This window comes from Zonotrichia albicollis, chromosome 1 (assembly GCF_047830755.1).
Source record: "Zonotrichia albicollis isolate bZonAlb1 chromosome 1, bZonAlb1.hap1, whole genome shotgun sequence".
NCBI classification, from domain to species: Eukaryota; Metazoa; Chordata; class Aves; order Passeriformes; family Passerellidae; genus Zonotrichia; species Zonotrichia albicollis.
In genome coordinates, this window is record NC_133819.1 from 65,648,148 (window position 1) to 65,667,022 (window position 18,875).

Genomic DNA, 18,875 nt, shown 5'->3' on the forward strand with positions numbered 1-18,875 from the left:
TGCTTCAACAAATTCTCATTTTGCTATGTATTACAGGATTTGGGAGAGTGGGAGGGTTGGAAAAACCAGAGAAAAGGAAATTACTGCCTCCACTCTGGTGGCATGTTCCCCTTGCTTTTCACATCAACACTGGCCAGAGCTCACAGTGGACTCTGCTGCTACCTGTGATGATGGGGAGGGAAGAAATGGAAACTGTACGAGTGCATATCTCATTCTGCCATTTGTCAAGTTTCAATGGGCCAAATCCCCTCTACCTGCCCAAGGCTTCTGCCCTGGTCAACCCCAACATTTTTCCAACTGCCCAGTTAAGGCCAGGATCCGGCCCTGATTGAACCACGCTTCAGTTCCACAAAGATTTATGCATGTGCTTTACAGCAAGCCCCTGAGCAGCCTTTGCTGGCCAGCCCAGACCTCCCATGCACACACGTATAAGCTTTTGCAGAACTGTGTCCCATGACATGCAGAGCATTGCACCAAGAGCCACTCTGAAACAACACTATTAGTGTTTAAAAAGATTGAGAATTCGCTCTCCTTGACGTAGGCTTTTTTTTTTTTAAGTAGTTGCAAGAATTAACAGAATTTCACCATTTCCTTTTTACTACTGGCAACACACTTTAAAGTAATATAAATCTCTGCAGAGAGTGTATTTTCATGGTAACCAACAGCTACAGTTCATGCTGACCCTGCTGCTTTTGTATTGCAATCTAAATGAGATCTACAAAGTTTAAACTATGAGATGCAGGAAATCCAAACTTGTCTGTAACATTGTACATCCCTACTCCGGAGCAGTAAAAGTGCTGCTTCTGGTCACATCAGTGTACCACACATACACCAGCCCCATCCCTGAGTAAAAGGTGTGAAAGGTTTCTAAATGTTCCTTGATTTAAGGGAAACAAGAGTAGTGATGTCACTTCCCCATGCTGAGAAAATGACGGGAACGACAGGTCGAACGAAGCGACAGTGGGACAAAGGAATTAAAGGAATGAAAAAAGGAACGTGTGTCCCTCCCCTCCTCCCGAGGTCTGCGTCTTTGAGGGAAAGAAGTCTAAGGGCAAGGTACAAAATGGTAGAATAGGTCAACAGCGACTCCAATTCGGGTCTCGACCAGAGGACTCGAGGTAAGTGACATCAAACTCAAATTCCCCACGATGTGGCCCAGACAAACTGAAACAATGCCTAAGTTAGACGCTATAAGGAACAGTCACTGTATATATAGAGATATATAAATAGATTGATAGATAGATAGATAGATAGATAGATAGATAGATAGATAGACAGACAGACAGATAGATAGATAGATAGATAGATAGATAGATAGACAAATAGATTTTTTTTTTAAGAAATCCCTATAAAGAGGTTCTTGTTTTATTTTTCTTTGCCCTGACTAATTTCTTGGTGATTGTATGCATTTCGTTGTAAACTAAAGAGGCCTGCTACAAAAGGAAAGGAACAAACAGACAAAAAGAAAACTGCTCTCAGTTACTATTGCAAAGCGGCCGCCACGCAGAGCAGGGGCAGAGCCTCCTCCTTCAGCTTCACCTCAGCATCCCCGTGCTTGCAAGTGGTGTTTGCACCTGCCCTGGGGATCGATGGCACTCCCGGGCCTGGGGCTGCACCACAAGGGATGCTCAGTGCCAGAGGCAAAGGCAAAGCCCTGCCTTGCAAAGGACTTGGCCCTGGTGGGAGCCAGCTCCTGTGTGCCCAGGCAGAAGGTGCCACTCGGCATATGGTGAGTGCCACCCTCTCCCTGGATGCCATGTAGACATGAATACATCTCTTTTTTTCCTTTTTGTTTTTTTTCTTTCTGGATCTCTTTAAACAACAAATACAAAATGGGTTCGTGTTTCCCGGGGCAAGGAATCTTATACCCTTAATATGGTGCGGGTTTTTGGAGGGGGGAGGACAGGGAGGGACTTATTAAGGGGGGAGGGGGGCAGGGAGAAAGGTAGAAAGAAAGAACTCAGAAGAGACAAAACCAGGGGAAATCAGAAGTGGGTATGAGATCTAGCTAACACCGCACAGGTGAGTCTAAGTTGGCACGTGAAGTATTGCACATCCTACAAAAGCTAAAGCATGGAAGGGGACAATTGTTTGGAAAGAACCAGTTATTTCAGAATTCCTCAGTCTGAAATACAAGCACAGAACTAATACATTCCTATTGCTCCAAATGTATTTTTTTATTTTTTTTTTTTTAGTGTTAGTTGAATAGATCCAGTCAGTTTAATAGCCCCTGCTTCCTTATTGACCACAAATGTGTATGTGTATGGTTTTACTTGAGATTTCTTTTTTTCTAAGTACACGTGAAGTACAGAAATAGTGGTAAGACTGTGAACTAAAATCTATAATTCTTTCTATTCCTTTACCATCAAAGCTTAAAAAAAAACAACCAGGAAACAAAAAGAAACAATAAATTGCAAGTGCCCTGAGCAGAGTATATGGAAGATTAAGCAACTTCTCTGAGCAGAAATATTAACAAATAAGCACTAACTAAGCTGTGTGATTGTGAGAAGAAACCCACTCAGCTATTTGGTAGCCCGCCGAGAGGTTAATAAAATTCAAGGAAATTCAAAAAAAGTTTCAAGCTATTTTAAACATATTTCAACTTTTTGGTGCACCCCAGAATATGGTATAAAAACAATTAGGTCTGGTGTGAGCTAAATTTCAAGTAACAAGTAACAAGAGTCAAAGATGGGGTTTGGGGTTAACATTTCTTCTCTCAAAGAAAAGCACTGTATTTCAGGGGAGAGGGAAAACAAGACTTTAAATAAATTTGTTCACTTTAGGTTACTGTGTTTCTAATGACGGACTTTGATTTCCTGTTCTCCCTATGAGTACAGCTTCTCCAAAACTACCTGGAGGATGGGAACTCGCCAACCAAAAACGACGACACGAACGCTTGCTCACAGAGGGCCCAAGTGCGATCCCACTGCAATCCCACTGGGATCTTCCAAGAAGCAGCAACAGGCTTCAGCACTCAGCCCCGACACACTTCATGCTGCACCTCCCCAAGGCTTGTGCAGGAGGTTGGGTGCACAGCACCTCAGAGGATCCGGCCCTACCTGGGGAAAGAAAAGTCTGAATGCTTGAATCCCCCCGCTCCCACTTGGTTTGTACCAAACTCCTGAAATGTCGCCTTTCCAATGGAAAATGATGCAATTAAAATAACAAATAATAATAATAATAAAAATAATAAAATAACAATAGGTTTGTTTTCAAAACAAACAAACACCTTGCTTACTTATAGAAATGGGTTTTTTTCTGGAAAACTCTCTCAGCAAGTCTGAAGAAAAATTCTCAGAGGTGTCCCGGTAGGACCTGGTTCTGTGTGGCTGATAAGGTAGAAAGACCAAAAATGAACTCTGAAAGGAACATAACCCTATGAAATGGCCTAGAGCGTAGGCAGGTTAGTGAGTAATTGCTACATTTGTTTATGCTCTTTCAGACCCCCCCACCCCACAACATTATTAGGTAAAAACTGCAGGAATACCACACAAATGATAAACTCAAGATGTGCAAATTGCAAGATTCTTTAAAGTCCATCTTTTTCAAAAACACTGGACAATGATTTTTCCTCTTTCCTTTTTCCTTTCTCTTTTTTTTCTTTTTTATTATGTCAGCTCGCATATGCCTTTAACTCTTTCTCAAGCATTAAAGTTTAAAAAGTGCCTCCTATTAAGTAGTCCTTTGTGGACAATGACTGTCACATACTAGTTCAATAATTCACATTCATCCCTTTGAAACCACATTAAAACTTTCAGCATCTTGCCTGTGAGAAAACTTTACATAGTTGCATGTAGTTACAGTGTTGAAGAGATTTGTTTGTTTGTTGTTGTTGCTTTCCGAGCAGATTAAAGTGATATACAGTACGTACTGAGTGTTAGACCAGGATGCTCAGCAATAAAGTGTGAACAGCATTTTAAGTGCTTAAAGACATTCTAGGTTCATCTTCAACAGCGGATTTCTGTGTCACGCACCGCAATTTGAAAAAAGTGGCACCAGTTGTCCATAACCAAGAACTAAAACCAGTACTAGAGTTAAAGACAAAGATTTGCAACCTAACTGCAAACGATGGATGCCTGTGATCTCAAAGGGGCAGTCTGCATCTACCTTGTGGAAGCAAATGTCAATGGCATAACCCGGTCGATTTGTCTAACACTGCACAGAAACAGGAGTGAGCCTGAGCCAGGCGCATCTGCAGAGCCAGAGGCCTCCTCGCACACCCACGCACACCCACACACACCCAGGCACACCCAGGCACACGCACACACCCACCCACCCACCCCCCTCCCTCAAGGGAAACCCTGCGGTCGAGGCTCTGGACAGCCCCGCCGTCGCTGACTCTGGGCAATGGAACTGCACTAGCAAGCAGAAAGGAAATGTGGTGTGGCAGTTTGCTTTAGGAATAAAAATCAGTGCAGTCAGACCCCATGGGGGAAAAATATATATATACATATACACACACACAAATATATATATATATATATATATATATACACACACATATATATATATATATATATATATATGTATAGCAGAGCCTTGAGTAAGAGTTGGCTTGTTGTTGAAAACATCAGAGACTGTCTGATCCTTTTCAGTAACACACCCAAGGGTTGGCTGTGTCCTCAGCATCCACCTGGGGTGAGGAAACCTCATCACCGACCCGCCAGAGAGCGGCTGTCCCGCCCTGGGGGCTGGCACGCACCCACACCCACACGCACACGCACACACACCCCATGTTCGACACACACCTCTGCTACAGTTCCCTTCTCCTCACCTCCCCCCAAAAAAACTAGAACAGGAACCAGAACAACAAAACAAACACAAAGCGATGAAAAGAAAACAAAATCACAGCTGGACCCTGTCCTACACGAGGTGTTAGAAAACAGGAGCCATGACAACACATTCATTTCCACTAAGGGTGTGTGAAGCAGATACTGCCCCTTCTGTAGCTCTCGATAAACCTAGTCACTGACAAACACTTGTGGAAAAACATATGCACCAGTCTCCTGCATAATACCAGCTGCAACTATAACAACAAGGTTATAACATAAACCTAAAATAAGATGATAACATGTAAATACTGGGTTATTTAGTCTACAGTACAGTAATCTGGATAAAAATGACAAGGGATAGCCTAATTTCCTTTCCCCAAACAACTTTTACTTTCCTACGTTGGATCGACCTTCAATGCAAATCTTAACCTCCTGAGGAATAAAAGAAGGCTTGGGAAGAGTCAAAGGTGGCTCCTCTTCTGATTTCTCTAGTTTTCGTGTTTCGGGGGCTGACCACCTCCTCTTCCTTGTTGCTGGGGGCTTGCTGGGTTCTGTTTTGGTGAGCAAAGGTGCTGCAGGCAATCCTATTTTGTCCGGAAACTTCAGTTCACCGTTCTCAGCTAACATCTGTGCGCTTCCCTGATTAATCCCGTTTTCCTGCTCCGCATACCTGTGTCTACTTCCAGCTAGACTGTCATTCTTTGAATGCTTCAGCAAGATACTAGCTGAGTCCATGGGCTGGCCCTTTTTAATAGAGCCGTTCTTCAGGTTCTTGAGTGTGAGCGATATGCAGACGTCCCCCACTGAGAGTTTGGAGCATGGCAAATCAAAGAGCTGGTTGGTTCTTTCAGGGCAGCACGATGACCAGCCTTGTCCAAATACAAAAAAAGGGTATTCTACCAAGACTTCCACGCTGACCTGCAAAAAGAGACAGGACAACACAGGAAGACAGAGGGAGAGAGAGGGGAGAGCATGAGATCACTCCATGAGCCCTCACACACGTGCAGTGCTTGCCACAGGGGAGAGGGATAAAGCTGGAATTGCCAAGGCGATGTTCAGTTTCTGCAAAATCAGAATATTGGTCACCAGACTTCACGCCAGCTCTTGTCACCCAGCTCTTAATACTTTCTCTGAGCTCAGTACTTCATAGAACAAACTTCACCAGGAATCAAGCTTTACCTTTTTCCAGCCATTCAGACAGGCGTAAGAGTTCAAACAGCTTCAGTGTCTGGCCAACTGTTTCCTACCATCCCCTTGTGGTACCTAGAACTGTAATTTAAATCTAAAGACCCTTTCCAACCAGAGGATGGGCCAAGAGAAGCTCTCAGTTCTGACATAAGATTTCCTAAGTGATCACAGGAATGTCATCCTGACCTCTGTCTGAACACGCACTCACTGAGCAGCGTGAAAGGGTGAAGGTACTCTGATTGTCAGGGGAAGGCCACGAGCACACACAAAGTTGTAGCCATTAAGAGCAGCAAATGAGAGCCTGCCTTCCCCCAGCAGTCTGTTACCAGTCCAGTTTCTTCCCTTCTCACACATGGTCTTCCACTCTGCTGCAGAGTTTATCTCCTGCACTTCCTCAGGGAGGTGGTCATCTTTCCTCCTCCTGTGGTTCCCCTTTCCCTCTGCTTCACCCCACTTTAAAGACACATCTGGTTAGGAATCCTACCTAACCATCTTATGGGGAGCTGCCATGGCCAGAACAGACCAACAGCAGGTGCCTCCTGCTCCCTGACCTTGCAAATGCTGGGCCTTGAGGCCCCAACATGATAAAAAACACCTGATAAAACCATGATAAAATACCCACTTATCTTTGCACGTGGTAGCAGTCCAGCACTCACTGCAGGCTCAAACACTTGATGTGGACTCATGTGATTCTCAACCCATGGGGCTGACACCCCCCCTCCCCAGCCCACTACAGAGAGAGCAGGAAATTCTGACTAATACTTCTTAAAAACTTGGCACGTGCTTTTAACTGCTGCCTGTCACATCAGTGAGGTCTGTGACTGTAAGAGGCTGGCTTGTGCTGGAGACAGATACCCACTGCTCTGCTCCCACAGGCCTCGTGTCCTCTGGAGCTCTTCTCAGGCATGGGGGCACAATCCCACTCTGATGGTGTAACCCTAATTTGGTAGGGGCAAAAGGATCACCTGAATACATGTGCTCACCTCATTTCTGAGCCATTCAGCAGCCACAGACTGCACCAGCTGCCTGGAGAGTCTTCCCTCTCCAGGACCACAGACTCACTTAAAAGGAAGATCACAGCAGGTTTGTGAAACCCTCTCACCCCTGGAACGAGTAACTCTGTCACACCCAGCATGGCTTTGCACCATTAAAAATGCATTTTGACACAGAAGCAGTTTGAGATGCACACTGCACTCCAGAGTTCCAACACATCTGTTCATAATGTTACGTGTGAGCCTTGGGATGGAGTTGCACGGTCTGTCTGTCTGTCTGTCTGTCTCACAGAAGAGGCTGGGCTCTATGGAAGCACGGCCCCCAGCAGCCCTGCCCCTTCCCTGCTAGCAGTGCCACCCCCACAGCTGCTCTCCCTGCAAGCAGGGCCCCTGGTAGTGCCCCTCACACCCCACCAGCTCCACAGCCCTTTTGGGCAACAAGACTTGCTCAGGAATATCTGACAGCTCAGAGATAGAAGCTCCAGAAGCAGGAAACCAATGATTCCCACCGGATGTTGACGGTGTCTCTGACTATGTGCATGCCATGCACTAGCAGCCATAAACTGCTGTTTATGGAGGGTTGATTCTGTTGGAAAAACCTAATTGAGTCTATAAATATATGCTATGCACTTCTGCAACTAGGCCAGTGGATAACACTGCATCCATTATCCTGCCACTCCACCTGCCCAACACAGTAAGCCACTGTACACGGAATTTCAAAAGGAGCAGTTTAGAAGTGTAAGACACTACATCAATTTTTGTCATTCTAAACCTTTTCCAACAAGAACTATTTGCCAACAAACTACACACACTGCAGTAGTGGAAAGGGACCTGATCTGAGCCCTGGTTTAAGCTCTGAACTATGGAGAAACTGGAGTGAGGTACCCATGAAAGCCCCAGCCCTTCATGTCACTGGATAGAAACACTCCAGCATGAGGATTTGCAGAAATATTTGCCCAGAGCTTGGGATCCTATTCCACACATATGCATCTCAGTTTACCTGGAGTCTAATCAGGAGAAGTAATGAGTATCCAGAATCTCCCATGGACTTATATGGAAGCTGCTGTCTACACAAGAACTGTAGGCTGTCTCCAAGCATGGATCATCTGGTGGACAAAGCTTTCTCCTTTATATTGCTTTTTCTCATATCTTTCTTCCTTCTTGCCTGCTCATTTTTTTTCTTTCCTTTTCCACTTTTCCATTCCTGTCAGAAGCTATTTGTATCTATGGGAATCATACTTGGTTGTGTGCATCATCCTCACCAACACACAAGTTCCTTTTGATGTCAACACATTTCCACCACACATTATCATTTTTTTTTTAAATGTAGTATCCAAAACACTTGTCTGAAGGGTTGATCACTGAAACACATACCAGAATTGATGGTGGTGATCATGAATAACACCAAAGATGGTGGAATGCTAGAATCCCCACGATCTGGTCACACTGTGCATGTACCACTTTTGATTTGAAATGGGGAAGTTCCCTCATGGATTATGAAGCCCTGTTTGAGCTGTCTGCTTCTGGGTTCAGCTAAGGAGGGATTTGAGGCAACCATTCTCTAAAAACAAGTTTAAGAACTTTGAAGTGTGAAAGTTCAGTAAAAACACCCCCACAAAATTTTTTCTGACCATTGCATTAAAAGACAAACCCCTTTATTTTAAAAGCTTCCCTCCAACCCCCCAGTATTTGCCCCCGCAATTATTATAGGAGAGAAGGAAATTTGGAACTTTTCTACCTACTAGTAAGAGGATAAAGTAAGAAACAAAGCATGTTGATTCCTCTCAAAGCATACTGAGGCTCCATTGCAAGCTAAGTAAGTTATTATTTCTATTTGTTAACACTGATTAGTGAAAGCAGCCAAAACTCTTCAGTGCAGCCACTGAAAACTGAAACTTTCTATAACTCTTTGTAATTTTTATTTCTCAGCCAAACTCAGTAGGCAGGACAGGCTTAAGACAGCTTAAGAAATCCCATGTGGAGCTGGAATACTTATACTAGGGGCTGGAAGATCTGATGCCCAGGAAACACCCTTCCCATCACTGAGAAACACAACTTTAGTTTTGGGCCTCGCTGCTGCAACCAAAATAACAAGCACGAAAGCAAAAGGTGCCTAATGAAAGTGGTTCATGTGAACAATATTTTAATAAATGTAAACATGCATTTTCCAAAAAAGTGGTTTTTTTCCATAATGCTATTAAAATGTGATGAAACTAGGAGTGGCAGGTTGGAAACAAAGAGAAGGAAGCAGTTCTGGAAACAATGTGCAATTAAGCAGCAGAGCTCTCCACTGAAGGCCTTGCTTTGGGTGCTGAAAGGCTTCTCGGGCCCAAAAAACAACTGGATGAATTCACAGAATAGAAGCCCTCCTCCTCACAGAGAGGAGCCTCTGCAGTGCCCTGCTCCCACACAACCTCCCCTAGTCAGAAACTTCAGGACTTCTACTGTTCTCCCTACACTCCGATGCCTTCACAAGAGTGGATTTCTGGGGCTGCAGGCAGCACCTCGTGCCGTGGAACCACTCTCCAGAGCAGGCTCTGCCTGGGCCCCAGGGCTGCATGTACCCAGTTCAGTCCCCTGTTCTATGGCAAAGGCAGGCAGGGCTGGAACGGCAGGGGCTGCCTGCTGCTCCCTGCAGTCACGCAATGCCGTCATTTCCCAAGAGAAGCCGCCTCTCCTCCAGCAGACCACAGGCTGCCGCCTTCATCACATGAGCTCTGTCATCTGCTGCACTCCCAGAGCTCAGGAACGTGAGGACAGACCACAGCCACCCATCACTTGCAGACAAAAGGACTTACTGTCCTGTGACCAGGGGACACAGAGATCACATGAGGGGAAGGCTGGCAGAGATCTCTATCTGCAGCAGTGAACTGAGTCAACATCTCTTTCTGTGTCTGTTACGGTGACAAGGATAATGAAAAGGGGAGCTCAAAGAAAAAATAACCATTTGTGTGTGCATTGAAAGATGTAAGGGGAAAACTGAACTAGATGATGGTCTAAAAACAGATGCACTAAACTAAACTAGTTAGGGCTAATAACTGCATACTCTAATGGGACTTTCCCATCTCTAGTGGTGTTGATTCCGGTTTGGTTTGGCTGTTTGTTTTTTTTTTTTTTTTTAAGGGAAATTAAGAACTGCATGCTCATCTTTTCCATTTAATCTATACTTTAGAAATTATTAGGAACTGAAGTGTAGCATTTCAGAGAACTTATTTTGCATAGTCTGTGTGCTTTGACCTCAACATCAAGGGAGGTGAATTACTTGCTTCTGTGTTCTCCTGGCAGGAAAAGGATAGACAGGTGATGAAATTCTATAACACATAATTATAATTCTATAATTCTATAATACATAATCATGGTGAAATTCTTATTACAAAAATAATATATGGTATTCCAAAGAGATGTAGATCCATGGGTCTTATCTTCTAGGCACCTTGAATGCACAGGAGCAGCAGCTGGACTTTATGTTCTGGCCCAGATGATACTTACTTGACTTGTTAATCCAGAGCTGGGATGCTGTGAAATGGAAACCTAGCATCTCTCCAGGGGTAAAGACAGTTAGTTAATTTATTTCAGTTACTAAGACCTTCAGGTGTGTTGATTTTCCTCTAGGTTTCCATACCTGGAAGAAGGATGGATTTTCTAGGTGACTGGAGGACTGGAAAAACAGGGAAGATGACACCTTTCTGCCTAGGTGCTGTGCTGGGCAGGGCCAGCTGTGGGCTGGCAGTGACACGACACAGGAGCAGCTGCCCTGTTTACATGGCAGGGGTATACGCTCAGCTGAAAATAACCTCCTACCTCTGTCCCTCAACTGGTGAGAAAATTAGCTACTGTTTGCACAGAGCTTGGAAATACAGATTCATCAATATTATAATAACTTCCCAGCGATCCCTGAGAGGAGTAAGTAAGTGAGCCAAAGCTAATGATAACAACCCTATTTCTGTATGGCACTTACTCTTTACAAGTTACACTCCCTTGGTAATACCACTCGAAAAGCTCTCTCCCTGCAGAAGCACGTATGCAAGTGAAAGTCAATTGTAATGAAATACTTTGTGGAGCTGCACTACACACACAGCTCTATCCCCCTGCACTCCAGAGTCAAGAGCTCCATTTCAGCACGGCAGCACCACAGTGCTGGTGCTCAGAGCAGCTCCACAAAGTGCTGCTCTTTCAGAGAGAAGACTAAGCCTCTTCACACAGGCAATTTTCTAAGGAGTAATGACTGCTGCACACCTGCAAATAAGGCTGAATGCTTCCAGAGCACCACGGCAGGCTAAGGGTGAGGTCAGAGACTTCAAGAATGTAGAAATGCATCCGCTCTCTCTCTTTCTCTCCCCCCTCCCAAAGGCAAAGGAAAACCAGCAGTAGTCCCTGCTAGGCAGGGACACAGCTGATCTGGGAAGAGACCCAAGTCCTGGAATCTGCAGGAAACCTAAATTAAACCCTCGTTCTAATCATATCTCTACGTGACTCGCCCTCCATTCTGGAAGCATCCCCGGTGGGAAACACAGCTGGGGAGTATTTCGGCTGCGATGATGTCAGCCTGCTCCCGATAGGCTTCTCTGTAAGGTGACACTGCTGGGTGAGACCCGTGTGCCAGGCCCTGCATGTGCAGAGCCTCGGACTTGCTCCCTTTCTGCCAGAGGATGGCACTCCACCCCCTGCAAAAGAGCAGCTCTTCCCGGGACCGCAGTCCCTTGCCTGCCTTGACAGGGCTGTGACCGAGACATGACACAAACGCTATCTGCTCATTTGTACCCCTTCTTCTGTGCAGACACCGATGGCCTGGCTGCAGGCAGAGAAATGTGTGCAAGATGAAAATTGCAGAGTGGAGATTGCTAGTTTTGAAATCTCATTATTCAAGGCACCATGGCAAATTATAGTAACTGGTCCTTATCCAAGGACAGTTCCTCTAACCTGAGATGCACCAAAATACAGTTAAGCAGTGGGGAAAAAAATCGAGTCTCTATACTGGAAGCACGAGAGGCTCGACTTCAATCAGCTGTGCCGATGCAGGCACATGCAGGAACAATCCCACACAGGGAATATACCTGTTTGACTTGAGAAGGAGGATATGCCACATGTAGTGATTCACCGTGTGTGCAGTCTTGAGAAAGGACAGGCCACAGGCTGCTGAGACTGTAAGAAATTTTCTGTGTGATCTGCTCCTCAGTACCACCACTGTTTGCTTTCCTCCTCCAAACCATCAGCCTGAGGTGTGTTACTACCTGTGCCCCTCCCTACCTGTGCCCAGTTCCTCTCATTCTCCTTCTCTCTCATTCTGCTTCTCCAGTGCTGAGGCTGCAGCATCAGAGGTGCAGATGGTGGAGCTCACAGCACTCACACCAAAACAAAAAGATTTGCAGCAGGATTACCTAAACTGAGTACCTCCAGGAAGCCAAATGCTGCACAGTACATCTGAACTTTTCAGCATCAACCAACAGAATCTAAATTGCTCAGAAAATGGATCAAAAGCATCAGGAATATCCACTTGTTCTCAACCTAAAAACACCTCTGGAAAGTTACAGGTTTTCTTCCTGCTTTGCAAACAGAGAAACAGAGGTCAGAAGCACAGCCTGCCCAGACACCTAGACAGTTTTTCCTCCCAAATTGCACTTGACCACAGAGTTTACATGAGCCATGCAATGTTAAAACCACCTTCAAGCAAACCTTCAGAAAAACTCTGAAGTGCATTTCAGTAGCTTATGTGCATGAGAATTATTACCAGGCAACTCCAAGTTTTTAAGCCATGGAAATTCACTGCCTTGTGCCCAACCTATCTCTTTAGGGTCAGTTTTGATCTGATTCTATCACAACCCTTCTGGTGTGAATTGTAAAAATCACCTATCAAAATGAAAAATGTAACCTTTCATACTCCTTACATTATCTGGTATTTTAATCAAAACCCATGAAAATCACATAAGTCTTCCTGTGAGTTCCCCAGCTATAAAAGAGACCCATTTGATATCCAAGAGTCTACATCTATCACCAGTGTGACCTGATGGCTCCTCCCTGCACAGTGAGTGGGACGATTTTTGGTCTACAATTTGAACAACAGATGGATGAAGAACCAAGCCCAAGTGGATCCAAAGCAGGTGTGGCCTGGAGGGCCAGAGCATGCACCCCAGTCCAACCCCCCAGCCCCTCACGCGATGCCATTACCTGTGCTCGATGCTCCCCCACGGCAAACTGTATGACGGCGATGCCCGGGCTATGGCTGTCTTCGATCCTCTCCACAGTGCTGGAGTCTATTTTCAGGTCGTTGCTGATTTCCGCGCTCTGAATGAAGTCTTCTGTTTTCAAGTCCTCCACTTTCTTCAGCTCCCCGTTGGCCAGCTGGATGATCGACCCCTTCATGAAGTAAGGGGGCAGCGTGGGGGGCGCGGCGGCAGGGGAGGCGATGGACTGCACCACGGGCAGGTGGATCTGCGCCTGCACCATGGTGGCCTGGTAGGCAGGCTGGGTGGTGAGGGGCTCCGCGCTGAAGTTCTCGCTCTTGGGGACGGCGGTGGTGACGAACGTGTGAGGCACTGCTGCAAACTGAGGAGACGACGTGACAATCGCGGGCGTGACTCCTGACGGCTCGACGTCCGCGCTGCCGACCGGAATCAGCAGGGACTGTGTGCCCGGGATCACCAGGTGCTGCGGCAGGCTGCCGGGGTAGCCGATGGCTTGCTGCTGGCCGCTCAGGTAGCCGATCACCGGCGGCTGGGTGCCGGTGTAGAAAGCTGTCGCCGGCAGCCCCACGGGGAGCTGCTCGGAGGCGCTGTGGGTGGTCTGAATGACGGTGTGAGGGGACAGCGTGGCCACCGCCTTCACGCCCTCGTGGCCCAGAGCCTGCTGCGGAGACAAGGCATAGGACCGGTGGGTTGGCTTTCCTAAGTGCAAACTTCCCTTGTCGTTGAGGGCTGAAGGAGAGGTCTCACGGTTGGCGACCTGCTGCACTTCCATGTCCGCCGTGGGCGTGCTGCTGTTGGGGACCACCATGACAGAGGCTCGGACACCTGAGGAATCCCGCACGCCGTACTCAGCGGGGCTCGAGTGGACCACCACGTGCCTGGTCTCATAGTGATGGGGAGCTGGTTTATTGCCTGCTTTGACTAGACCCATGTCGGCAGAAGGCGAAATGCCGTACCTCCGGCTCTTCTCTATCTCGCCGTTCAGTACCTCCTTGGCCTGCATCGCCTGCAGCCGGCTGCTCTCGGGTTTCTTGGGGGCATCCCTGGTGACAAAGTGGCCCCCCGAGTCAGTGTACTGCACCACCACTTGGGAGGAAGGGCCAAGGGTGAGGGTGTGCGGGATCACTGTCTGATGTGGGTGCAGGGGGACTGGGATGGTTGGAGGAGAGACGTTTCTGACAGTGCTCTGGGAAGAGCTGGAAATGTGGACGTACTGGTTCTGCTGGGTGGGCGGAGGAGACCCAGCAGCGATCAGTCCAGGCGTCCTGACCAGGTGCGGCTCAACTTTGTGCCCCTGCTGGCTTAAGCCGCTCATGCTGGCCAGCAAAGTGGAATAAGCCTCCAGCTGGGAGCGCTGGGATGGAGTGGTTGCAACAGCGGTGGCCGCCGCCACGGCGCCGGTCGCAGAATTGGCCGTTGGGGAGATCAGCTGCGAGGGGATGAATCCGGTGTACGATCCGCTGTACTGGGGCCCGACGAACTGGAAGGTGTGCTGCAGGTGAGTGTACTGCACGGGGGAAACGGGGGTCCCTGACTGGGAGAGGGCGGGCGAGTACACCGTGGGAAGAGTGGTAGAGGCCGGAACGGACCTGGGCGCGCTCGGCGGGGAATAGTCCATCCCTGCAGACAGTGACTTGTGCAAACCCTGCTGCAAGCCTGCCTCCACCGAGGAGGTGCCCCCGGGCCGGTGCCGGCCCCCCAGGCAGCCCTGGCCACTGGGTGTGCTGGGGAGCCATGCCAGGTTATCTGCACGGTGGTTTTCGTTTGGCAGGACCGGCTTCACCTCCGAAGGCAGGCTGGTGGCAGGGATTTCTCGCTTCTTAGGTGGCAGGCATTCATTGCTCCGCTCTTGGTTGGATTTCATCTTTCGCCGTCCCCCCTCCACTGTGCTTGCTTCACTGTCTGGCTGGCTCTGATTTCAGTCTGATAAACGGAAAGTCACATTTGATTTCTGCAGGGGATCCAGTGACTTCATGAGGAATCATCTCCCTGTGACCACGATCCTCCGACAGCTCCTCTGGATTCTGCAACGAAAGGGTGGGCAAGGGAGACCGAAGTCATATCATCAGCAATGAGAAATGAAAACAAATAAGCAGATCTCCTAAATCAGCAAATAGGAAAAAGAGTTCTGGAAAAAAAAATAAAAATGGTCAGGCATTGCCACTCTCACATCAAGGAGCAGTTGACAGCTAGCTATGCTGTAAATAGCAGAAAAATCCTGGGCACGTCTGCTAACGCATCAGGAAAACATTAAAAAAATTAGACATATCAGAAACAACCTGGCCAAAACTTGGCACATTTAGCAGCAGTTATTTATTTCCCAAGGCCCATTCTCCTTTCTCTGTGAAAACCCTCCATATCTCCATGGAGCCTGCTTTGTTCTTACAGCTTCTTCTTCTCCTGCAATGACGACACTGCCTTCACCCTAACGTGCCCTAAACCAACATGGGCACACAGCAGGGATCCCTGAGGAACAAGCACACACAAAATATTGCTAGCAACAAGCCACGGTGAGTGGTGCAGAGGGAAGGTGGTGTGTCACTGCTGAAACCCAGAGACACCGGCAGGGCGACTTCACGTGACACCTTGCAGGGCTGTGGAGGCAGCAGCTGCCTCCTGTCCCCACTCCACACCACAGCTCATTACAGGGACACGTGTGCTTCATCTCCCAGTCTGGCAATGAAGCTCAGCCACGCGAGCTATTTACAGCAGCAGCCCAGAGCCAGGGATGGATCTGAGCCAGGTTTTTGATGTCTGGTGGGGTTTTTTTGACCCAGTGCTTTGAACTCCCTCTGCTACTGACGCCTCACATTCAGGTGTCCAGGCAGGACTCTGCTGGGAGGAACTCCCTGCCACATGCAGGTAGGCCAGAGCCAGGTGCTGGCCCCATATCCATCTCTGGCAGGATCCAACCCCACTGTTTCTTAGCCCCTGCTGCACCACAGAGGCTGCTGGTACCACACTCATGGCCACAGCCACAGGTCCATGAGTTTGACTCAGGTGTCCTCAGCCTTGGGGACACCTGCCCAGAACTGCTCAGAAAAGTGTGTTTGAGTTTCCTGATCCAAATCATGAGCCCCCACCACTGTAAAAACTCGCAGTTTCATATTGGGCTGATTTTGCTGTTGGAGAAAGTAAGTTGCTTTCTCTCCGCATTACCGATTTCATCTAAAGGCAACAGTCTTCCTAACTTCTATTACCTGCTAAAGAAAATACTGTAACTGTAACATGTTTCACATTTTCTCTCTTCCTGAAACCTTGCCTTGCCTAATCAGCCTTCATGAAGAGTGAAACTTTTCCTCAGTCGCTGTCCAGCCACCACCTGTCATCTGCATTTCTGGCTGTTTTGAAAGTTGTTCAAGAATGGGTGATGAGAAGCCATGCACCTCGCATGAGTGGCATCTCAACAAGAAAAGCATGCATTACATGTAAGAAGAATAGAGAGAAAGAATTAAGAGTGGATGTGAAAGAAGATGGAAATAGGATATAGCCCACTTTAAAGGGAATGCTGAGCAGCAGTAATGATACTTATCTTATGGCAAGTAATATTCCTTTGGGGGATTTCTTTCCCTGCTGCCTCACTTCTAATGAACAATAAGCCTGATGTTTATATGTGTATGAAGTACTTTGAAGACACACTAGACTCAGATTAAACCTGTCTTTAAAAGCACTCTTTACGTTTATGGTCCTCCAAGCTGCTGTAAGCCTGCAGGAAAAGTCCAAATCTTCTAATGGTTTGATACAATCAGTCTTAAGTTAATTACTCCATTCTTTAAATATTGATAAACAGTAATGAAACACCAACAGCTAGACCTGGAGAAGGAGGGTATAGCACTGTTTCAGGGTAGATTCCCTGGCTTTGAGGAGATAGGGAGGATGAAAGAACTCAGGGAAGCTTCAGATGTGCAAGGGCAAGTGTCACCCAGGGCGCAGCAGGCCAGGCACTATCCTGACCTGCCCTGCTCTGTCAGCGCCATCACCCTGGCACCACGGCTGCGGCGAGGGCAGCCAGGAGACAGGGCCCTGCTCGATCAGCATGGGCCTTCCCCCCTCCTAACAGTTGCTCAGTGTGTCTTGGCAACAGCTAAAATTATTATATTACACATGACTTACAGATTTTTCTTTTTAAGTTCGACTAAAAATAAAACTGCCGAGCTCACATTTGCGCAGTCATCCTTGGTTAACTTTAGCTCTCTGTAGCCTTGTGCCCCAGGCAGTCGGCTTGGGTAGGTAAGTCAGCAGATCCTGGCCCAGGCAGCTGCCCAGGGGGGACATCCTCAGAATGGGGTGCTCATTCTGCTCCCCCTGCCATGGGGAGCTTGTGCTGGGCTTGGACCATCCTCCAATCTCTTCTGGAACATGAGCTGCCAATCCAGAATTTAAATACGCTCCCACCACAGGGAAAAGCTGGGAGCAGAGGCAGAGGGCTGGCTTCTCTGCCTGCAACAGAGCAGAGAGCTTGTACATGGGACTGAATAGGGACAGGCTCATTTGCTGTGATGAGTAAGCCAGGTTTACCCATCAAAACCAGTGGTTCCAAAAGTTCGAGGCATCTGGGTTCAGCTTCTCTGCATTGAAATAGTACTATGAAGCTCTGTGAAATGGGGTGAAGTTTCATTATGCAGGAGCTGAAGCAAAGATTTTATTCTGCTAAATAGCATTGAACCACTGAGGTTTGGGTAGCCTCCAATGTTAAAGCTAACATCCTTCAAAAATACCAAGTACTAACTCTTTTGGGTTGTGCGTTTTGGTTTTTTTAGTGTAAATTCTTCAGATGGCCGACTACATCTTTACTGGTAACAAAAGGACTGCCCAAAATCTCCTGGAGAACACAGGAGGAATGAATAAATTTAATGGAGACAAGGGATGAGGCAGCCATAGAGCAGTGAATACTGCCCCACTTTTTCAAGACCAGGCACTTCACAGTGAGACTTTGAGCTCTTAACAGACACACGACTGCATCTGCAAAAAATGGAAATACGTAGCATAAAACAGCCTACCTCTACTTCAAGATCTAAAAGTAAAACAGTAACTTTTCAGCATTATTCAAGCTCCAGCAACAGTAAAGATAAGACAGGACTGATTTTGCTTGGGAAGCAATGAAAGGGAGACAACCCAAACAAGAGTGTCTCAAAGGTAAGAGGTACAAGACCTGGTTAAGCAGTTTTTTGCTGGCTGTCCTAGAAAGATGAATGCTTGCCTTCTGTGGTGTGCCGCAGGGTTTGTTATTTGCATGCTTTTTTTTTTTTTTTTATTCAAGACATTTTTCTGACTCTGGAGCTTTCCTTAACTTTAGAGCTGTCAATCATGATTTGTAGATATGCAAATGAGCAGGAAACACCAGGTGATTTTTTGCTCCTGTGTGTGTCACAAGTGCGTGCGTGCGTGCAGGCATGTGTAATTATGGCTGGGAAGGTAAAAGGGACAAAGAGATCAGGGAGAGCAGCTGGACTTTGGTATCTCTGGCAGTGAGTACACATGGAACATTGCTAAACTGTCTGGACAGCCAGTGTCCGCTGGCAGTCTGCCCACACTCAAATTCCTGGAAAGGCTTAAGGCAGAAAAATAATCACTTGGAGGAGTCACCATCTGGGCTTGCTCTGGTCCCAGAGGGATTGCTCACTGGAGCTCAAGATGTGCATTTTCATGCAAAACTCCAGGATCTCTTTGCAAGGCACTTTAAATCTCACTGTGTTTCCCAAAACAACGTTTTTCTACTTATTTAATCGAATAAATTTAAA

At 47.1% G+C, this 18,875-nt stretch overlaps 1 protein-coding gene across 21 annotated transcripts in view; it reads right to left on the minus strand.

Moving 5' to 3' along the window:
- Positions 1-462: 462 nt before the first annotated feature.
- ATXN1 (ataxin 1) overlaps positions 463-18,875 on the minus strand; it is a 367,362-nt gene continuing 348,949 nt past the window's right edge. For all 21 annotated transcript variants that reach the window (XM_074543277.1, XM_074543189.1, XM_074543262.1 and 18 more), the window contains 2 exons: positions 13,118-15,158; positions 463-5,690 (listed from right to left, as the gene is read on the minus strand). In XM_074543277.1, the coding sequence (XP_074399378.1) occupies positions 5,160-5,690; positions 13,118-14,998 (2,412 nt within the window). In that variant the 5' untranslated portion in view covers positions 14,999-15,158 and the 3' untranslated portion in view covers positions 463-5,159. The remainder of the gene's footprint in view (positions 5,691-13,117; positions 15,159-18,875) is intronic.